The sequence below is a fragment of the Triturus cristatus genome, chromosome 5_1 (genome assembly GCF_964204655.1).
Source record: "Triturus cristatus chromosome 5_1, aTriCri1.1, whole genome shotgun sequence".
Classification (NCBI taxonomy): Eukaryota; Metazoa; Chordata; class Amphibia; order Caudata; family Salamandridae; genus Triturus; species Triturus cristatus.
In genome coordinates, this window is record NC_140587.1 from 609,639,390 (window position 1) to 609,662,318 (window position 22,929).

The 22,929-nt window shown below is 45.9% G+C and overlaps 2 protein-coding genes across 2 annotated transcripts in view; one reads left to right on the forward strand and one right to left on the reverse strand.

The window, feature by feature from the left end:
• The window catches only part of GGH (gamma-glutamyl hydrolase), a 161,202-nt gene that overhangs the window by 100,841 nt on the left and 37,432 nt on the right, over nucleotides 1-22,929 (forward strand). The gene's annotated exons all lie outside the window — the stretch shown is intronic.
• The window catches only part of LOC146831274 (uncharacterized), a 210,733-nt gene that overhangs the window by 53,072 nt on the left and 134,732 nt on the right, over nucleotides 1-22,929 (reverse strand). Inside the window, exon 3 of the mRNA XM_085605541.1 lies at nucleotides 7,462-7,611. Within this exon, the coding sequence (XP_085461667.1) occupies nucleotides 7,462-7,611 (150 nt within the window). The remainder of the gene's footprint in view (nucleotides 1-7,461; nucleotides 7,612-22,929) is intronic.

The following is a 22,929-nucleotide window of genomic DNA, read 5'->3' on the forward strand; positions in this document are numbered from 1 at the left end:
AACTGACGATGTCTGCTGCAATAAGGCAGTATATTGCTCAGAAAAATAGGCTTATGTTTCAAGATGAAAATAGAGTTTTCATTGTGCTTGTTTGTGCGCCTTCACGTTATATTTGGCTTTCGCTTGGTTTTGCTGTCCCAAAAAAGGAAAACAAAACAATTTTCAGCAGGATTTATTTTGTTATTCATGTTGGGCGTTATTTTCACAGTTTGTATTTGTTTAGTCATACCAGGGCATGTGCACTGCTGTCCCTGAAGCATGTCTTTTCCTCAGTTTTGACAGCAGCCTTTACAGAGTCACGCTGGTAAAGACAATCTTGTGATAAGAAGCTGTGACCAGCTATGATATATTAGTAATCATAGAAGCATTCTAATAAACATTTGCGGAGTCATACAACAGTAATACTGGGCAGATGCTGAAATGACCACTGACAGCAGCATCGTTACCACCAGTTATTTCTCAGTTGTCTGACTCCTAAGTCGTTGGCAGCTATGGTAACGTCCCCGCAGCCATTTACAAAATATTTATGGGTACGTTTTAAACAGGAGATTTAAATTGGAAGTGGCATCAAAAAAACCTGCACATGCACTAACACTTCGTGTAGCAAGGCTTGGTGCAACCAAAACCATCTGCCAGTGGTCCCCATACAGCTTGTATTTACACGCTGAAAACGAGGGTAGGTGAGTGGGAATGTTGCACTCTGCTTTGAATCCTGTGATATATTCATTATTGTGCATATCGTTTCCGCAAACAGGCAAGCGTGTGTGCTACGTTTGGGGACTCCCTCTATGTGAAATGTTGCTGGTGAGGACTTGCTGTATTGTGTTTAGCAACTATGCACGGCAGTCCCCATACATTGCCATTAACACTTAGGCAGGCCTAAAATAATTCAGCGGCGCGTAAAACAACGTTTGAACCGGACTAGGAAAGGTAGTAGCTTGAAGTGTACATTATGGTCCGGGTCTGCCCTTAGGCATGTTCATTTTCAACTCACTTATGCAAAACATAAGTAGGAGGTGATAAATGTGGAGAAAAGCTTTAGTTCTTTGACCTTTTTTGGCCAATTACACGGATAGACAGTTTCAAGACTGCTGTTTTTAGTGTCAATTTCCAACTCCGTGGCTTGTTTTGCACTTTAAAATCTTCCAAACTACTTCTGTGGAACTTTAAAGTCATTCCATTTCATTTTTTTTTTATCTTTGGTGCAATTAAACAAGTCTGTTATTGTTTTCACCTCTCATGTTTTATTAATCTTTTTTGTTATTTAAAAATCTGATGTTTTGGATATTAAAAAGTTGTGGGCTGCACCATTTTCTCTGCCAGGGGTGATGGAAAATGGCGGAAATAACTGAAGTTGAGAAGCTGTTGGATTTTTTAAATGTTTTTCTGTGCTTGCGTGATCTAGGAAGAAATATGCGCATGGTGATTTTATTTTGAGCTCACGAGGCTTACACTTAACTTATTGATTAGTTTGCTGTGAAATGGGCGAAATCTCAACGGATTTCTGCGAAGTATAAGCAACGCCTCAGTTTTAGAGTCCTTTTTTTGAGAAGCAATATTTAATTTTAAATTTTTAAAAGCAAAACATTTGTTGTTCTTGCATGTATGGGACATTTTAAAAACGCCTTAGCTCTCGGACAACCGCTTCTCTACTCAATTGCATAGGCAACTAGAACTCTGCGAACTGGAGTTGTCTTAAGCCCATGTCTTCAGAGCAGGGCTGTTTTCCTCTTGAACATAGTAGGGTCAGCTTTTCAGGGCCTACCTTAAGGATGATATGGTGGCCTCCAGGTGGAATGAAGAGGAGTAGAGTGCTCTGTTCTCTCCCCCTTCCCCTTTACGTGGAAATTTGCCAAATCTGCATTGAGCTCCAGTTCCATCCTCTCTTAAACACTCGGTTAGCCTGCAATCTGACAACGCCCAGCACTGCTTCATAGCTCTGACGTTGTCAGATTGGAATGTATTAAAAAGTTATACAGCAACCATGCGGCAGCTGCATAGAAAGAACTATAGCAGTGGTGGGCATGAGCCCTGTGCTTGTATTGTAAGGGAGGATCTGTTTAAGTCTTCCGTCAGTTATTCGTATCCAAGAAGAATGGAAAAAGCGTATAATGGAGCTGCCTGCATCATTTTGTAGGTGTGTCCACCATGCTAGTGCACGCCTTCTAAATGACATGGGCACTTTTTTCTTTTTATTTATCTGGGATTGATAGAGGAGGTAAGGCTGAGTTTAGGGGTTAGTAGAAGTAATGGGAGGGAAGGCCAATTTTATGGTTATGAAGTGCATAGAGGTTAAGGGAGGCAAGGGTAATTTTAGACTTCAGGTGATGGAAGCGGTAAAGAGAGACTAGGATTAAAACAAGCATTGGCATAGCCAATAGGTCTCGCCTTTGGGACCTCATAAGTATTTAGTTATGCAGCACAATATCCTCGGTGCAACATTAACTGTTGCATGGCTAAACAGTTATAAGGTCCCAAAGGGGAGACCTATTGGCTATGCCAATGCTGTTATAAATGCAAATTGGTAATGAGTTTTCACGGACTCGAGTTTCCTTGCAATGTGACACTGGTGTGCCTTGAACACATGCAGCCTCACTGCCAAAACGACAATATAAGCTTATAATATAGCATTTTCACTACTGAAATCAGCTGAAATAAAAATATACAAAATCGTCTCTGCCACGCACCAATTATACCCAATAGGTTCTGTTGCCAGAAAACGGAATGACCAGGCAAATAGCATGTCTTTAAATGACACATTCCAGCATGGTGCTGCTAATAGGAAAAACGTCACCTTGCTCTTAAAAGCCCGTTTTCGGTATACATGATGAGATGACATCCCAATGTCAGAACAGCTGTGAATAACTCAAAGGTCGGGGAAGGCCTTTCCATAAAAGCGAAAAGAGCCCACAGTCCTCACCGCGACAATATTTTGTCCGGTGCCCAGAACCAGAAATCCTTTCTTCTTCAGTTTTAAAGGAAAGTTTATTGAATGTCAATTACAACAGAATAACAATACAACATAATATCTAAATATAGCAAAAATGCAAAAAATGTCATAAGCGAGGGGAAGGAATAAAGTAAGAGGGGAAAGAGATAGAAGGCAGAGGGGAAGAAAATATCAATTGATAGAACAAAACATATGCATTAAAAATGTAACAATTGGTATACAAAAACTCCTCTAATAGAGATGTATAAAATAAACATAAGACATAATATATATATATATATATATATATATATATATATATATATATATATATATATATATATATGAAACCATCAGGAATAATTTTATGGAGGTTTGGGAACTTCTTCTGTGGAAGGGGTATGTAAAGGTAAGGATCGAGCAGATATGTTTAAAAAATTTGTGATGGGTAACCATAGTAAGTCACGTTTAATAGCAAGTGTAATGGGATAAACGTAGGCCCTGTCTAATCTGTGATGATAACAAACCCCATACCACCAAGCTTGAAAAGAAACATTCGAGGCATCCTTCCAAGATTTAGTGATTTGTTGAAACGCTACGGCTATAAGTAACTCAATAATGGATGTGTTAGTAATGGAGGAAGACCATATGTCTGAAAGACCTCCTAAAAAAATATGTGAAAAAGTAAAGGGGAAATGGGTAGAGAAAATATTATTAATCTGTTTCCACACATTTGTCCAAAACTTATAGATCACCGGACAAGTAAATAACATATGTTTAAAATCTGCCAGTGAAGCTGAGCAAGACCAGCAGGTAGAGGGAATAGAGGGATCAATTATATGTAGTTTGGCAGGAGTGATCAAAAGTCTATTATATATAAAAAATAACGTTTGAGTTGTGTTTGCTGCTCTGGATGATTTCCTTATCTTGGTCCAAATTTTTTGCCATGTTAAAACAGAAAACGATTCCTCTAAATCTGATTCCCAGTCTTTTTCTACTTTAGATTTATCTCGAGTGCTAGAGGTATCTCGTAACTTTTTATAGATTTGAGAAGCGGAGGAAGAAGTAAGTAAATAAGGGAGAGTAAGAGGAGAAGAGTTGATATGAGTGACGGAATCAGAAAGGGCATCATAACTATTTTGTGCAACTGTACACAATAGTCTATATTTGGATTCAAAGGATAATGGTATAGAAAAGCGGGATTGAAGTATAGAGAAGGAGATACAAGTACCTTCATGAAAAAGTTGGTGAGTCCAATTAAGACCGAGATCTTTCCATTCTTTCCAAAAAAGTGTCTTGTTTCTAACTTTAATAAGGGGATTATACCAAATGGGGGATTGTAAGAAACGTGAGCGATCGTCTAGACCCTCCAGGAAAAGAGGAGAAAATATTTTCTGAGTTTTTAAGAATAGGGAGAGAGTATTTATTGGGAATATGGGATAATGACACAATTCAACCTCTACCCATAATGGCTGAGAGGTGAGATCAGACACATGTTCAGATAATAAGGAAACAGAATGATTAAGAAAAAATGAAGTGTGATATGAGGCAAAATCCAGAAAATTAACTCCACCCAAATGTTTAGGACATTTAAGATTAGCAAATGACATCCTAGCTTTCTTATGTTGCCATAAGAATTTTGATAACGTAGAGTAAATATTTTTATAACAGGATTTAGGGATATTAACTGGAAGATTAGAGAGATAAAACAAAATTATTGGAACTAACATCATTTTAATAGAGTCTAGTCTACCCCACCAGGATAAAAACAAGGGATGCCAACGAGTTGTAGAGTCATTTAGAGTCGTTTGTAGATTTTTTATATTTAGTGTTACAGTGTCTTTAATAGAGGATTTGAACCATAAACCTAAGTATTCGATCTTAATCGGACTCCAGTGAAAAGAAGAAGCCAAAAAATCTGCATGGAAACAAAATTTATTTAGAGGTAGAATTTCACATTTATCCACATTAAGTTTGTAACCTGATACCGTCGCAAAATCAGAGACTTCTGATAAAAAGGATGGAATAGAGGTTTGGGGGTTAGAAATTAATAAAAGAATATCGTCTGCATAAGCAGAAAATTTCAGATGTTTATCCCCATAAGGGAAGCCGGTAATATCTTTAGTCATTCGAAATTTTTGTTAAGAAAGGTTCTAATGCCAAAATAAAAAGAAGAGGAGAAAGAGGACATCCTTGTCTGACACCTCTGAAGAGGGGAAACGAGGAAGAAACAAGGCCGTTAGCTAAGATAAAAGATCTAGGAAAGGAGTACAATAATGAAATATAAGAAAGAAATTTCGGGCCAAAACCAAACAAGAGCTGAGAATATAAATTGCCAATTAACCCTGTCAAATGCTTTTTCAGCATCTAATGCAACAGCAGCTAATGAATGCTGGTAGGAATGGGACTTACTAAGTACATTGAAAAAGAGCCGAGTGTTGTCAGAAAGGTGACGACCCTTAATGAAACCGCATTGTTCTTTACCAATTAGTTTAGGTAAAATTTTGTCGAGACGAAGCGCAAGAATTTTTGCAAATATTTTGTAATCCAGGTTAATTAAAGAAATAGGTCTATAATTTTTACATAAAGTATAATCCTTATTATCTTTAGGAAGAAGGCAGATTAAGGCCTCCTGAAAGGAGCCTTCAGATTTTTTGGACGATATAAAAAATGAAAATAATTGGTGAAGTTTAGGAACAAGTAGATTGGAAAAATGTAAATAGAATTCTATCGTGAAGCCATCTGGCCCAGGAGCTTTGCCTTTTTTAAGCACCTGAATGGATTCCAGAATATCTTTAGGGACTATATCAGCCTCTAAGGAGGCAAAATCTATTTCTGGAAAGGAAGGAGAGGGAATAGAGGACACATAATGATCGATGTCAGTTAATAGGGGAGGAGATTCAGGAGTATAAAGATTTTGATAAAAGTTAGTGAATTCCGACAGAATATCTTCATCTTTATGAAGTGTGATATTGGATGAGGAGACAATAGATTCGATTTTTGTGCGCTCTCTTTTAACTTTAAGATAATTGGCAAGAAGGTTGCCAGCCTTATTTTGTGTGCTGTAATATTTAGCACTAGATTTAAGTAAATATAAATTTGCAGATTCCGTGGAGAGTTTATTAAAAGAGAATTTGGCCTTGAGAAGTTTATCCAAGTCTGATTGAGATTTAGTTAAGTAATAAGAATGTTCCAATTGTTTAATTTGCGTATTAATTGATTGCAAGGAATGAGAGGCCGTGCGTCTTTTATGGGAGACAAATGAAATAATGAAATCTCTAGAAGCAGCTTTAAAAGTGTCCCATAACACCTGAGGGGATATCAGAGAAGACTCATTTTCTGTAAAAAAATAGGGATGAAAAATCAAGGAAGGCAGGAGTAAATTTGGGATCCAATAGGAGAGAATTATTAAACCTCTATCTCCTAGTACCTTTTATGGGGAGGGGAGTAAGTCTAGACGTAAGGAAACTGGAGCATGATCAGAGATTAAAATAGAGCCTATTTCAGAATGGGTAATATGTTGGGTCAAGGCTTTAGAAATAAAAATGTAGTCAATCCGGGACTGGGAAGAATGAGCAGGTGAGTAATATGTGTACTCCCGAAGTGTAGGGTGGCAGAGTCTCCAGGAGTCAACAAGAGATCGTTGAGATATAGTAGATGTAAATTGAGTGTGCATGAGAGAGGGTGAGAAATGGGAATTGGACCTTCTATCTAAAATAGGATCCATAATCATGTTACAATCACCCCCTAAAATGAGATAATCATCAGAATATTGCATCAATTACGCAAGTATCTGGGGCCAAAATAATTTGTCTTGTATAGTGGGAGCATACAAATTAAAAATAGTTAAAGGGATTTTATCAATCAACAAAGATACAGTAACCCATCTACCATCAGAGTCGTTGTCTTGATTTATAACTTTGATATTTAACCGCTTATGACAGAGAATAGCAACACCATTACGTTTCCCTGAACCAGGAGACGCAAAAACATGGCCCACCCAATTACGGCGTAATTTGGTAACTTCAACATCTTTTATATGAATTTCTTGTAATAACACAATATCTCCTTTTAAGGTTGCTAAATGAGATAAAACTTGTTGCCGTTTAATGGGGGAACCCAAACCTTTAACATTCCAAGTAAGTATATTCAACGACATCTAAAAATATAAATTATATCAAAAAAGTTGTGAGAAAGTCAATTATGTACAAGAGTAAAAAATAAAACATCATATAATAATTTGGGAGAATGAAGTTGCAACTAGAGGAATATTGGTAGAATAAGGCAAAGAAATATGAAATAAGAAAGAGTAATGAAATAGGGAGATTGAAAGTAGAAAAGTATAAAATGGTAAAAGAGAGAATTAGAGGTAAGCAAGAAGAGAAATACCAGAGGTAGAAAAAGGGCCAGAAATAGAAGTGAAAAGAATAAATAATAGGAAGGAAAAGTAAAAAGGAACGCGTATAACAAAAAACAAAGGGACAAAATGAAACAAACATTTGATGAAAAAATATGATAACAAAAAGGCATACCACAAGAAAAGATGAAGAACGGGGTTGGTGAAGCCACATAAAGGAGATAAGACACTGAACGGGAGATCTCAGGACGAGACGGTAAGGAGGGGACATCCGCCAGGCAAGCTGAGGAGAACAAGAAACGACGAGGGACCACAAGACCGCTACCTGATTAAAGGAAGAAAAAGGAACATATTAATCCAACATAATGCTACATAATACATTAGGAAGGAAACTAAACATCACTAAGGGCAAAACAAACAGATACTACTGAAATAAATAAATCTGTCATGACTGAGGCACTTCCATGGACTCTGTTCTGCAGCTGTTCAAAAATTGTTGGAGAAGCGCTGGATCTTCATAACTAGTTGTTTTATTATTATAAGTCACTTTGAAGAGACATGGATGGAACAAACCGTAGCGTGCATTTAGGCTGCGTAACGCAGGTCTCATCTCCAAGAACCTTTTCCGACGTTCAGCAGTTGTCTTGGCATAGTCCTGAGCAAAGAAGAGATTAGAACCATTCCAAGAAATGTTCCCGCGTTGCTTGGCAGAATGAAGGACTCTGAGTAAATCTGTATACTCCAAAAAATACAAAATAACTCCTCTCGGTTTAGTAGATGATGATGAAGAATGGGCTATCTGACCTAGACGATGCGCCCGTTGGATATTCAATGAAGGGGTTTCAGGAAGACCCAGAAAAGTTGGCAAAAAAGACTGAAAAAAGGAAATTGGGGGGAGGAGCCTAGCACGCAACCAAGATGGCCGCGTAGGTGCGAGGCTCCCGAGGACCTCCGCAACCTCCCACGACTATCCTGAATTTATCCTGTCTCGGATGAGGGGAATGTGTTGGTGAGCCTGAGCTGAGGTGGCACCCGTTTCCCGTTGTCAAATCGGACCTCGGACACCGGAGTGAGCACCGATTGAAGTCTGCGGCCTTCTCCTCGCCAGACCCCGGATTTGCGCTGAGGGGTGACCCAGTGACAAAGTGAATAACAGCGGCGGGCCGGGCCTGGCGAGTCGCGCACCCCGCGCTTTCGCTTTCGCACCCCCTTGCAATCACTGCAGGGTTGGGTCGCGGGGATCCTTGTGTTGGTGTGGTCTCGCTGGGAGACTTGGCCTGCCCGCCGGCTGTGACCCACCCCGCCGATCGGGGGTGGCCCCCCCCGGAGCTTGTGGCCCTGATTGCCTGCCCTTCACGACGTGACTGGTGCGACCGGGAGACTAGTGGCCATGGCCACCAAACAAGATGGAGACCGGGCAAAGACCAAGCCGACCCGGCGTGGCACCACCCATCAGGCCAACAGTATGGACCGCTATACCCTCCAGAAGGGATCTCCCGGCGGACCGCACAAATCCCCTGAGGACCCTCCTGATGCCCCGGACCTGCCCACGGATCTGACTCTGCGGGATGTCATGGGCGCCATTGCAGAGATGAAGGCCTCGGTAGGCCAGCGGTTCGACACACTGGCACAGAAGATCGACTCGGTCCTTGTGGATGTTGGCCTGGTGAGGGCCGATCTTTCCAAGACCAACGACCGAGTTGATTCTTTGGCCCACACCGCATCGGGCCTTACTACTGATGTGGCGGCGCTACAAACAGAGGTGCGCCGGCTTAGTCAGGCGAGCGCGCTTATGGATCGGCGCCTGGAGGACTCCGAGAGTCGGGCCCGGAGAAACAACATCCGCATCATCGGAGTACCCGAGGGACGGGAGGAAGCGGCGGCGGACCTATTTGTGGAGGACCTGATCGCTACCCATCTCCAGCCACGGGGGCTGAGTAAATTCTTCGCGGTGGAGCGGGCCCACAGGGTTCCCGGGGGAAGGCCGAAGGTCGGAGCCCCTCCGCGGCCCCTCATTGCCCGGATTTTCAACTTTCGGGACAGAGACGCTATCCTGCAAGCCTCCAGACTGTTGGGGCCGGTTAAGCTTGACAACATGGAGGTGAACTTTTATCCGGATTTCACCCCAGCGGTCCAGAAGCAGAGACTGAGCTTCCAAGGCGTCAAGCGCCGTCTTCGGGACTTGAACCTTAAATACGCAATGCTCTTCCCAGCCAAGCTGCGAGTGGAGGTAGAGGGTCGCACGCACCTTTTTGATCGCCCCGAAGCGGCCGGAGACTGGCTGGACACTCTGTCTGGGGATCGTGATCTGGGGGGCGGAGGGGGGCGGCGGGGGGAGACGGCACACTGGATCGGGACTGAGGGGGTGATGTTGGGCTTCACTCTGGACAAAAATGTTGCCACTCTCGATTAAGCATCTGTCTGTATAATTTCCCCTCCTATGGAGGTTGTGTGGGGTCTCTTGGGGGTTCTCCCTCCTCCTCTAGGGGGCTTAGCTAGTTTTTATTATATATATGGGGCGACAGGCACACTGCACGTTGGGGGGGCTGTTCGGGCTCATGCAGGGGTGCAGGGAGGGGGGAGTTTTGTTGGGGTGGGTGGGTAGGGATGGGGGGGTGTTGTTCGTTTTCACCACAAGGCAAAAGTATCATTGTGCTAGCTCTATAGTGCTCTCGGGGGGACGAATGGTGGCTCTTGTCTATGATGGGGGGTAGGGAACTAACTCTTTTGTCCTGGAACGTGAATGGACTGGGGGACAGGATTAAACGTGGGGTGGTCCTGCAGTTCTTGAAGCGAATCTCGCCCGATGTAGTTTTTCTGCAGGAGACACACCTCATTGGCAACTCCTTCTGCGCCATGAATCGGCGTGGCTATCGCCTAGTGGCCCATTCGGGCTTTACGTCTGGCTCAAGGGGTGTGGGCATCATGGTTAAGAACTCGCTTCCGCTGGAGATTGATGAGGTGCTCCATGACGACAGGGGACGTTACGCGGTCTTGGTGGAAAGGATGGAGGGCAAAGTGGTGGTTTTTGTGTCAGTATACGTCCCACCGGGGCTACAGTCGACTACCTTTGCGGACCTGGGGCGCCTCCTCCTTGGCCTTCCGGGGGGGATTCTGGTGGTGGGGGGGGATTTCAATGCGGTGGTTTCCGGGACTGTGGATCGTCACCCCCCTAGGGACCTCCCCCGGGCCCAAGCGTGGCTCTCTGGTCTATTGGACACTCTGGGATTGGTGGATTGCTGGCGTTTAAAACATCCCACGCAGTTACAGTATACCTTCCATTCGGGGGCCCATGGTAGTCTCTCACGACTAGATTATGTCCTGGTCCCGGCGGCCTATGTTGGGAGGGTGGGAGAGGTGCGCCATTTGGCACGGGGTATCTCGGACCATTCCCCGCTCCTGTTACACCTGGACCTTTTTCCGAGGGGTGAGGGTAGGGTGGTCCCGATCAATCCCTGGTACTTTCGCGACCCCACTATTCGCGCTGAATTGATTAAATCCCTCCAGCGCTACTTTGACGAGAATGTGGGGTCCGTGCCTTCGGCTGTCTCACTGTGGGAGGCATTCAAGACAGTACTACGAGGAGAGGCCCTGTCCCTCATTTCCCACACCCGGAGGCGCGAGCGGGAGGAGGTGACCCGGGTGGAAGCTGAGATAGCCGAGTTGGAGGGTAATCTAGAAAGTGGGGTGACGGATGCCGTATTGCATGTCCTCCAACTCAAGCAAGCGGCCTATAGGGCCCTCATCACGGAGGCAGCCAGGGGCCTCAGTAGAGAGCAACAGGGGAGATTGTATGATGTGGGTGATAAGGCTGGTAAATTGATTGCGTGGCTGGACAAAAAGGAGAGAGCGAGTCGTGTAGTCCCGCTGATTGAGAAAACAGACGGTGTGTGTGTTACTGAGCCGGAAGAAATTGTCTCCTGCTTCGCGGACTATTTCCGCGGGGTGTATTCCCCGGTGTCTTCCTGCTCTGAAGAGGATTCCCGTACCCTGCTCAGGGATATCGCGCTGCCTTCCCTTTCGGAGGAGGACAGAGTGTCGTTGGACGCCGCTCCAACCTCCGACGAAATCGCCCTCGCCATACGTTCGGTCGCTTCCGGCAAGGCCATGGGTCCTAATGGTCTCCCCATCGAGTTGTACAAATTGAGACCGGATACGCTGGCACCACATCTCCGATCGATGTTCCTGGAGGCCCATTCGGTGGGCTCCCTCCCGCTGGACCAGCGTCTGGCTACAATCGTGGTTATCCACAAGGAGGGGAGACCTCGGGACCGGGTTACATCCTATCGGCCCATTTCGCTACTGAACGCGGAGCCTAAAATTCTCGCCAAGGTCCTGGCCAATCGGCTGGTCGGCGTGGTGGGCGAACTGGTTCACCAGGATCAGTCCGGCTTTATTCCCCATCGTAACACAGCTCTTAACTTGCGGCGTTTGCATGGGGTGCTTGCACGTGTTCAGTACATACGGGAGCCGGACATTTTGGCATCCCTGGACGCCACCATGGCGTTTGATACGCTTGAATGGCCATACATCTGGGCGATGCTTGCGAAGTTTGGCTTTGGCGCAGGGTTAATCAGTTGGGTCAAATTGCTGTATTCGGGCCCATTGGCGCAGGTGGTGGTGAACGGTAGAGTATCGGCTCCGTTTGAGCTGGGCCGGGGCACGCGGCAGGGCTGCCCCTTATCGCCGCTCCTTTTTGCGCTTGCCTTGGAGCCCCTGGCAGAGTGGCTGCGGTGGGAGCCTTCCATCCGTGGTCTCCGTTGGACCCCCGAGCATGAGGACCGCGTATCCCTATACGCCGATGACATCCTCTTGTACCTAGCTTCCCCACGTAACTCACTTATAGTACTGGTTGATGTTTTGCATTCATTTGGTCGTAACTCCGGCCTTGTCATCAACTGGGCTAAATCGTGCGTTTATGTTCTCTCTGGGGAGGCGCCCATTCTCCCGCAGGGCTGTCCGATCCAGATCGCCCCGCAGGGATTTCGGTACCTGGGTGTCTTCATTACTCTGGACCCGGAGGCCCGGTATGATCGGAACTTGCTTCCCCCCCTCCAGCGCCTGAAGGAAGATGTCACGCGCTGGCGGCGCTTGCCGCTCTCGCCGCTCGGCCGGGCGGCATTGTTTAAGATGATGTCTCTGCCGCGCTTCCTCTACGCTTTGCAAAATACTATGGACCCCGTCCCAGCGCGCTACTTCCGTGAGGTGGAGAGTTTGCAGCGCCGCCTGTTCTGGGACGGGAGGCCGCGTATCGCCCTGGCGAAGCTGACGCTCCCATGGTATGACGGCGGGATTGCCCTCCCGGATATCAAACGATACTATTGGGCCTCCCAGCTGGCTGCGATTAATCACGGCCTGTATGGGCCCGCTTTAAACCCGGCATTCGAAATGGATAAGATGCTACTCCCGGGTGGGGACTATAATCGAGCGCTCTACTCCAGCACGCCCGACGCTCGGCTGACCGGCCCCACGCGTGTCATGGTGCGAGTGTGGCACGCGGCTAATGTGGCGATGGGGTGGAAGGATCGTCTGACCCGGGCGTCACCACTATACGCGTCCGAGCAGTTGGGCTCCCTGTGGACCTCGAAGGGCTTCGAGAAGTGGGACATGATAGGCATTAGCAAGGTGGGGGATCTCTGGACGAGGGGAGGATTTAAAACGTTCGAGATGCTGCAGACGGAGTTCCACTTGCATGGCAGGGAGTACTTTCGGTATTTGCAGATCCGTCATGCACTGGGCTCCGTCTTCCCGGACGTTGCATCCATCCCGGAGTGTTCCCCCCTTGAGGATAGGGTGCTGGATGGACACGTTCCGGACAGCACGATCTCACTGATCTACAAAAAACTGATCAATGACCGCACGGGATTGCTGATTGCCCTTCGTGAGGCTTGGGTTGCCGATGGACTGGAGCTGGACGACGAGGACTGGACCCTTGCGGTGGCCTCCCCGAAAGAGGTGGCCATACCGGCCCGCCTTCGCTTCGTCCAGCTCAAGATACTCCACAGAGTCTACATGACGGGGCCGAGGCTTCTGCGTATGGGCTATGCTGTGGACGGGTTGTGTAAGCGTGGGTGTGGCGCTTTGGGGACCTTTCTGCATATATTGTGGGAATGCCCAGAGGTGGAGCGATTCTGGCGTGGTGTGCATGAGGTCCTGCGTGTGGTTACGCATGTGGTGCTGCTACCCGAAGCGAGGAGATGCCTGTTGAATGTGTGGGAACCTACCGACTACTCGGCGCCACAGACGTGGTGGGTGACTCTGGGATATATGGTGGCCAAGCGTGATATTGCTCAACTGTGGGGATCTCAGAGGTCCCCGACTGTCTCGGCCTGGAAGGAACATATGGATTGGTGCATGTTTCGGGAAAAGGTGGTGTATGTTGCGAGAGGTAAGCCTGGGACATGGATGAAAGTCTGGGGCCCCTGGAACGCCTACCGCGGGGGAATCTGTACTCCACCGTTATTGCCCGATCCGTCGCCTGCCCCATCCCCGTAGCCGACCCATCTTCCCTGTTCCGGGCATTGAGTTTTACCCAGCCCTAATCCTGATCTCTTCCCCTTCTTGATACTCCTATGGATTGGTAGGGTCCCCCTCTCAGGGGAGCACATGCTGCTATTTCTGATTGTAGATTGCCTTGTGGTTTTTGTTTTTTCTGGTTGTTATTTCAGTTTAAAATGAAACCGTACAGTGGGGTCCGGATGGTGTGGCTATCAACGCTGCTAACTCCTGTGCATCTTCCTTAGCCGCAACGCGCGCTCTACAATGTGTATCATATGCTCCTTTTGTTTACTAGCGGCCGGCCAGAAGGTTGTAGGCCCATCTTTGTATATTTTTTGAGTTTTGTAATAAACGGTTTCAAAAAAAAAAAGGAAATTGGATTAGAGCCTTCAAGTCCTTCAACTAATCCGTAAATGCGTAGGTTATTACGCCTGTTGCGATTTTCTAAATTTTCAATCTGCTGTTTAAGTTGTTCTATCTCTTTAGAGATGAGAGGAACTTGATTTGTAAGTCCTTGAACAGAATCAACACGCATTTCTAGGTCCCCAACTCTCTTTTCAGTGAGAGACCAATTGGCTTCCAGATTCTGAAGTCGGGTGTTAGTTTCCTCCATATGTGGTTTGAGAGCACAAATTTCGTCAAGAAGGAGCTCGATGGATATTAGGGATGATGAATTAGTAGGAGAAGGTGGGTTAGCTTTCACTCGTTTGCCAGTAGAAGGTGACGCAGAAGGTATTTTGGAGCCTTGTTTAGTGCTTAGACGAGGAGTGAGTGAAGTAGAAGTCTTGGAACCAACAGAGTCTTTGAGATTATCATCGATGTGATCCTGTAGGACGTTAAAAGGATTGTAGACCTCTAAACCCGCCTCATTTGAGGGAAGAGCACCACTACAATTAGTGCGAGGCATTGTGATATGTGACAGTGTGAAGAGAGACACTTCGTATACAACGAAGAAAAAAGATTGTAATTATGGAGTCACTCAGAGTCCCCCCAAAAGGAAACAGAGCCAAACTCGTGAAAAAATGAAAAGAAAATTAGGGAACACTAGTCCAGGCGGTGTCAGCCCAAAAATCCAGGAGTGAAGTAAAAGAAATAGTGTTCAACAGCAACAGAAATCACATTAGTTGAGAAGGCATCAGTGCGAACATCATCAGGGACCAAATAACATGAACGCTGACCAAAAATGAAAGAAGTAGGCTACAATAATAAAAACGGGCATTCAACTGCTAACCAACACCGTCTCACAGCCTCAGGCGGGAAGCATAGGAGCGCTGAAAAAAAAAAATGGCGGCCGCGACGGTGAGGTAACAAAGAATTATAAAAATATGCCTGCCGGTCTCACCCTATGCGCAAATAATGGTAGCATTCTGCCGAGCCCAAGTTCCGACCGCTAAAACATGCGGTTCCGAAGATTGTGGAGAAGAATTGTTGCCTGCAGAGGTCGTGCTACCTCATGTCCCGACGGAGCTCCCGGGAACAGCGGCCATCTTCCGAGGCTCCGAAGCCACGCCCCCGGAAATCCTTTCTTCTGACATCCTGAGTGCGGTCCCATGCTTATCGTTGGGAAGGAACACAGTGCCTGCGCTGAATGTCTCCCGACTTCCTCACTCTGAAACCGCCTCTCCACCTCAGCCAGTGCCGCGTATTACTCCTCTCAATTGAAGATCTGGGGGCTCGCCAACGAGGCACTCACATACCGAATCCTTAAAGTTTGACGGCCCTAACTCTGGTGTTGCGTGTAAAAGCGTCACTGCTGCGCTTTAAAGCATCCAAAATCCATTCCTGTGTTGAACCGAAGAACACGCACTCGAAGACTGAAAGTATTCAAACTCCTTAATGCAGTGGGCCCTCCTCAAACCAGCAAGTTAAAAGAACCATCTATATATATCTCGAGTTACCACACGCCCTCCTGCACTTCCTTTCAGCGAGAAGAGAGCAACCAACTCCAATGGGTATGATGCAAAGTTTCTTTATTTGCTCACAGGTTTCTAAATCTGACGCGTTTCGGTCAACAAGTGACCTTGATCACATCATATGTGTGTGTGTATATATATATATATATATATATATATATATATTCACTGAAAAAACCATAGGTTTCACACAAGTTATAGTTAGCTGTACATTTCACTCGTAAAAAACCAATGAAATTCCCCCGTTATAGTTAGTGCAGGCAACTATAACTCACGCGACCGCAATCCTCTGCTGATGCTAATACTGTATTTAGACACTTATTTGCCCATGTCTTCTTCCATTAAATTTTAGCTATACATATATTACAAATATTTTTTTTTCATAAAGACACATATGTCATCAGCAGAGGATTGCGGTCGCGTGAGTTATAGTTGCCTGCACTAACTATAACGGGGGAATTTCATTGGTTTTTTACGAGTGAAATGTACAGCTAACTATAACTTGTGTGAAACCTATGGTTTTTTCAGTGAATTTGCAAGGTTTTTTAAATGCTAATTCCTAACTATAACGTGTGTGAAACCTATGGTTTTTTCAGTGAATTTGTACGGTTTTTTAAATGCTAAGTTACTTTACGCCATTCGTGGCGTGCGCGCCCAGTTAACGCAGTTCGTTCCGTGCGCGCACAGTGAGCACGCGGTGCGCTTCGCGCACCGCGCGCCCACTTTACGCAGTTAGTGCCGTGCACGCACGGTGGTCACGCGGTGCGCTGCGCGCACCGCGTGCCCACGTTACGCGGGATGGGCCATGTACGCACGATGCGCTTCGCGCACCGTGCGCACATGGGGGACATATTATGTGCTTCGTTGTGAAAGGTATTCATTTTTAGTTTCCTGGAGTTACATATGCCATGCACAAATGGATAATGTTTTTTTTAAAATAATTTTAACCGTACACGTACGGTAAGCGTAATCGGCGATTTTTCGAAAAAAATTAAAATTGTTTTTTTGGGCTTGGGGGTTGTTGGGGGACACCTATATCGATGCTGGGTGGTTAAGAACTAAATATACTACCCCTTTAGATGTTTTTTGACTTTGTTTATGCTGCCCCCCTCAGAGTGCGAGAGAGAAAATGGCGGCCGCCGCTTCCTGGTTTCGACCGATTCGAATGTTTACTTAGATCTAACAGCCAATCAGAATCGCGCTCGCGCACGTCACTGTACGCGTACGGTAAGCGCACCGTAAGCGCACCGTAAGCTGGCTCAGATATATATATTGATTTAAAGGCTATTTTCTCAGAATCTACTGAACAGATTTACACCAAACCTACAAAAGGCACTTCCTTGACCTGTAGACTACCTCTCTGCCAAATTTCAAGGAACTCTGTTCAGCCGTTCGGGCTGTAGCTGTGTCTAAAGGTCCTATGGAAAAATGCATGGGAAAAACGCGTTTTGGGACCCCCCTTTTATCTCAGCCCCCGCTTGACGAATCCCCCCGAGACTTTCAGGGTAGGAGCGGAGCGCAGCGCCCCACCTATTTTGAAAATTCCGCGAGGATTCGTCGACCGGCGCCAAAGTTATTCAAAATAGAATGTTGCGGTTTTCCTATGGAAACAGGGTCCTAACTATAACTACCTACTGGCGACCGCCAGTAGGTAATTTATATATATATATATATATATATATATATATATATATATATATATATATATATATATATATATATATATATATATATATATATATATATATATATATATATACATATATATATATACATATATATATACATATATACAAAAACAGCTCCCTTGGCAACTTCTGCAAAGGAGCACGCCGAGCACAGACCTTCAAAGACACGTTGCTTTATTCCGCATTAAAATGAGGACAGCTTGTTACAATTCCTGACGCGTTTCGGCATCTGATATGCCTTGATCACAGGTAAGTTTAAAGTTCCTCGTCATGTGACTGCAATGTCATATCCTGTTTTATAGCACCCCGTGAGACTACTGAATCACCATGTGGTCTCAAAGGTACTACAGTCCCCAAAGTGCACCTTGATAGTCTCTGTATTTTCGCTCCTGTGTGCAGTTCATTTTCAAAATAGTCTAATTTTCACTGGGACCCTGCACACTGCGCTTCTAATACTTCCGGACTTTTCACAAGGTGCTCTACACTTTAGACAAGGCTCTCACTGTCTCCTTAATCCATTTTCGCCGCATCATGTGATCGAAGGTCAATGTGGATGACATCGTCTTCTCACTTTCCCTTGCCACGCTTACACTCAAATTCACTGGATAAAACAGGATATGACATTGCAGTCAAATGACGAGGAACTTTAAACTTACCTGTGATCAAGGCAGATCAGATGCCGAAACGCGTCAGGAATTGTAACAAGCTGTCCTTATTTTAATGCGAAATAAAGCAACGTGTCTTTGAAGGTCTGTGCTCGGCGTGCTCCTTTGCAGAAGTTTCCAAGGGAGCTTTTTTTGGATTTTAGTGGCATGCTCCGTTCCCACACGCCGAGCCGCCCTGCAAGTGGTCGATGCTCTCTTCACGGAGTTCTGTTGATGGATGTTTGCTAGAAGAGTCGATCCGCCCGCACTGCACCAGCAAAAGGTATGGGATGCCAGCCAGTGAATTTGAGTGTAAGCGTGGCAAGGGAAAGTGAGAAGACGAAGTCATCCACATTGACCTTCGATCACATGATGCAGCGAAAATGGATTAAGGAGACAGTGAGAGCCTTGTCTAAAATGCAGAGCACCTTGTGAAAAGTCCGGAAGTATTAAAAGCGTAGTGTGCAGGGTCCCAGTGAAAATTAGACTATTTGGAAAATGAACTGCACACAGGAGCGAAAATACAGAGACTATCAAGGTGCACTTTGGGGACTTTCAAAGGGAGCTGTTTTTGGATATTAGTGGCATGATCCGTTCCCACACGCCGAGCCGCCCTGCAAGTGGTCGATGCTCTCTTCACGGAGTTCTGTTGATGGAGATATATATATATATATATATATATATATATATATATATATATATATATTATTTTTTTTATTGTTTGTTTTAGTTCATATGCATGTACAACATAATAGGATGCAAGTACACCCATAGCAATAAAAAAGAGCAGCTGGGGGTTAACAATGTAGCATCATAGTGTACACAAATCAGAAAAGGCTTTCTGCAATACATGAACTACAATAAGAGACATGTGGGTGGCACATCAACATCATAATATCCACATACAGCTGGCCACAGTCAAGACCCAGTTTCACCGCCAATAAGGTCCAGAGCATAATATATTATCCAGTGACCCCAAACTTAGTAAAATTTGTGAGGACATCCCCAGCGCCTGCACATGACTGTCTCTGTGGCCATGCACATGTCCATCCCCCCTTCTCCATTCTCGTAAGGTGGGGACCTTTGGCACACCCCAGTGTTAAGCAATATCCCTCTTTGCCACCACCAATCCTAAGCTACTGAAGAGGAGTTTGGCCCATAGGACATCCACATCATTTGGAATACCACAAAGGATATATTTATGCTCAAGTGGATATCAACCCCCAAGATGCTGCGTAATTCTCGCACTGTCTTGTTCCAATAAGCCTGAATGGATGGGCAGCCACCAGGTGTGTACAGGAAATTCCCTCTTTCCACATTGCATCTAACGTAGTGTGGGGATATCACTCTCTCCATTTCATAAAGTTGATATAGTTGCTCCCATTTGTAGTACACCCCATGCAGTATCTTGAGCTTTATTAGCCTTAACCTGGCTTTTATAGCTACCTCCCGGGGGAGCATCAGGCCTCCTCCCAGTCAATATCATCCATCTCTCAGATGTCTCTCGCCCATCTTTCTCGTAGCTTAATTACTGTGTCTTGCATGTTGTTATTTAGTGTTTTATAAGTGAGGGAAACCCCCTTCTTACTGAGCTCTTCCATGAGCAGCTTACCCTTCAGGGGAGCATAATCAGGTATTTCAGCCTTTCCCAACCACTCAGCCTGCAACGCATTCAGCAACTGGGAGTATTGATTCGGGAGCAGTGGATATTCCCTCTCGAGCTAGAGGAAGGACATGAGGTTTCCATTCTCGAGGAGATCCCCGACTTTAGAGATCCCTATCGTATCCCAAGCCTCAAAACCCCTTCAGCTTCCTAATTCCTACAGCATCGACCTCTCCCACAAGTGCATTTCCCTGGTCATCTTCTGTGCCCACCCTGTGTATCTGGTGGTATTTCTCCACAACTCCAGTGCCACCTGTGCAGCCGGCAGTAGCTGTCAGGCCCCTTTTCTTCCATACAGTGCATCTGTGATTGCACCTGCCGTCACGCCTACGTCGGGTGAGTGTGTGGTGTAAACATCCATTCGTTGATAGTTACCAAATGTGTAGCCCAATAGTAGGCCCTAACACCTGGGAGGGCGATCCCGCCATTGTAGGGGTCGTGCTGCAGTGCTTCAAGTGCTACTCTAGGGTGACCCTTGTTCCACAGTTGGTTCCTACACTCCCCCTCTATTTTGGTGGACAGTTCCTCCAGAATTTTGTAATACATGTTTTGGAAAGCATATAGGAGTTTGACAAATAAAATCATCTTAAAGATAGCGTTGCACCCCAGAATCGTCAGGGGGAACCCCCGCCATCTCCCTGCATCTCCCTGAAATTGCTGGACTACCTGCCCAAGGTTCTGGGATAACCATAATTCTCTATGACGGGTCACATAGCAGCCAATGTATTGAAAGCAATCTTCATCTGCCACCAACCTCTGGGTAAAGACAGTCAAGTCTGGTGAGCCATAGCGCTGACATAGTACCGACTTTCCCCATTTTATTCTATATCCGGAGTAGCCACCAAATGTTTCAGCATTTCTGGAAAATGACCAGGATCATTGTTGCAGGTTCGGTAAAGTAAAGGAGAAGATTGTCTGAGTACAGTGAGACCTTTTCTTCCTCAACATCAGAGGGCTCTGTCTTAAAGCCTTGTATTGCAAGATGTTCTCAGACCATATATGCCAGGGGCTCAATGGTGGGGATGAAGAACAGAGGGGACAGGCTACATTCCTGTCAGGTCTCTTTGTCAAAGGGGAAGACTGATGAAACAATACTGTTAACCCTCACCACTGCTGTCGGGGCCTGGTAGAACAACGCTACCCATTTTCTGTATTTGGGGCCAAAACCACATTTGCGTTGTATCTGTTGTAGGAAAGGTCAATGTTTAGCGCCAAATCTTTTTCAGCCTCTAACAAAAGGAATATATGAGGCTCCCACCTATCCAGAACCTTTGCAATCCAGTTATGGAGCTGTTTCAAGTTCAGTCTGGTCGACCTACCAGGCAAAAAGCCAAACTGGTCTCCATGTATCAATGAGACCATAACCTTCAGGATCTGGGTGGCCAATATCGTGGCCAATATTTTGTGTTCTGTGTTGAACTGTGAAATCAGACAATATGAATCCCAACTTTCCTTGGACTTGCTGTCTTTGTGTAACACAGTAATGATAGCTTGTTAGAGAACCAGCCGGAGCACCCCCTTGTCCCTAGCTTCCTGAAACAAATTCAACAACTGGGGCCCCAATAATCCAGCATTCCGCTTAGAAAATTCGGCCATAATACCATTGTGCCCCAGTGTTTTTCCTGGCTTTAATGTTGCAATGGCCGCTTGAACTTCAGGCTGTTTATTTCTTCTTCCAATGCTGCCCGCTCCTCAACTGACAACAAAGCAGTATCTCCAGGTCAAGATAGTCTCTCATGTGTTTAGCATTTGCCAATGGGCACGCTGTGTAGAATGACCCAAAATACTGGGGCACTCTTCTCCATTTTATGCCTGTCTGTAATGTTGGACTTTCCCGATTGATCAGTTATATGCCTCACCCATCTGGCCTTCTCCCCTGCTTAACCACGACAACTTGGCTGCTATATCACACATGTCGTACAGTCGATGGTGTGTGGCCAGGATGTGCGTCTTTGCCTTGCGTCAGGTCGCTGTATTCAGTGCACAATATTTCAATCTTTCGAAGGACTTGTGAGTCTGACCCTCTATTGCCTCCACCTCTGCTTCCTCACGCCTATGCTTGTGCACTATTATGTTCTGCGCTCTATACCTAAGGACGGCTTTGTATGCCTCCCAGAGAACGATTGCGGAGTCCAATGACTTCTCGTTCGTGGTAAAATAGAGCTCCGATTCGATCTGGAGCTTCCTGGCCACCTCCGCATTCCCGTAGTTCCCAGGGATTCAGCTTTCAACTGGTTCCTGGTCTTCTCACCCACTGAGACCCAGAGGGGGGAATGATCGGATGGACAAACCCCAGGCCAGATACTCAGACCTGTCTATGTGGCCTATTTCCACCGCCAGGGCAAACACATAGCCCAGCCTGGAGGAGACCCTACGCAGTCCCAAAAAATATGAATTACATCTCTCCTCTGGATGGTGACGTCTCCACAGTTCCAGGAGGCCCAGCGTGGCTGAAAATCGTGCCAGAAGGGTGTCACGTTTGGGCACCACATTGTGCCAACAACTGTCCAGGTAGAGGTCCAAAACATCATTGAAATCCATACCTACAATATGCATGGAGGAATCAGTCTCCAGGAGCATGGCTGACACCTTTTCCAATGTGGGTGCTTGCAATGGAGGGGGTGCATACACACCTAGCAAAGTTAAATTGGTTCTCCCCCAAAAGCCATGGACCCCCATATAGATACATTGGGAGTCAGTCCAGGTGTGCGTGACCTGAAAGGGAGGTTGTTTTTTTAATAAAAATAGCTACACCCCAGGAGCCCAAGGACAAAACATGCGTGCGACAATGTTGTGTATGCTCCCCTACCCAAGAAGCGACATTGAGTCCACAGAAAATGCGTTTCGTGAAGCAGATTTATGCCAGGCTTTATTCGTCATATGTACGATACTACCACTCCCCGCTTGACCTTATTCCTTAGCCCATTGACGTTACATGTTAGTACTGAGCACCTCACGTCCTCGGCTGTGCCATTGATGCAGACTGTTGTAGTACTCAAGTGTTTGCCTGCCGTGAAACCCAGTGTGCTGCATCCAGTCCAGTGTCCCACCTCATGGTGCATGCAGCAGTGGTGCTGGGTAGGCATCTAGGCAGCAGGATTATTGTTGGATCTTGCTCTGCCATACAGAGCTCGCAGAAGCGATGTCTATCCCGTCATCTTGTTTGGCCATGCTCCCCACCTTTTGCAGTGTTATGTAGGAATGAATATTTAAAGGGCTGTCATGCTGGGAGTAAAC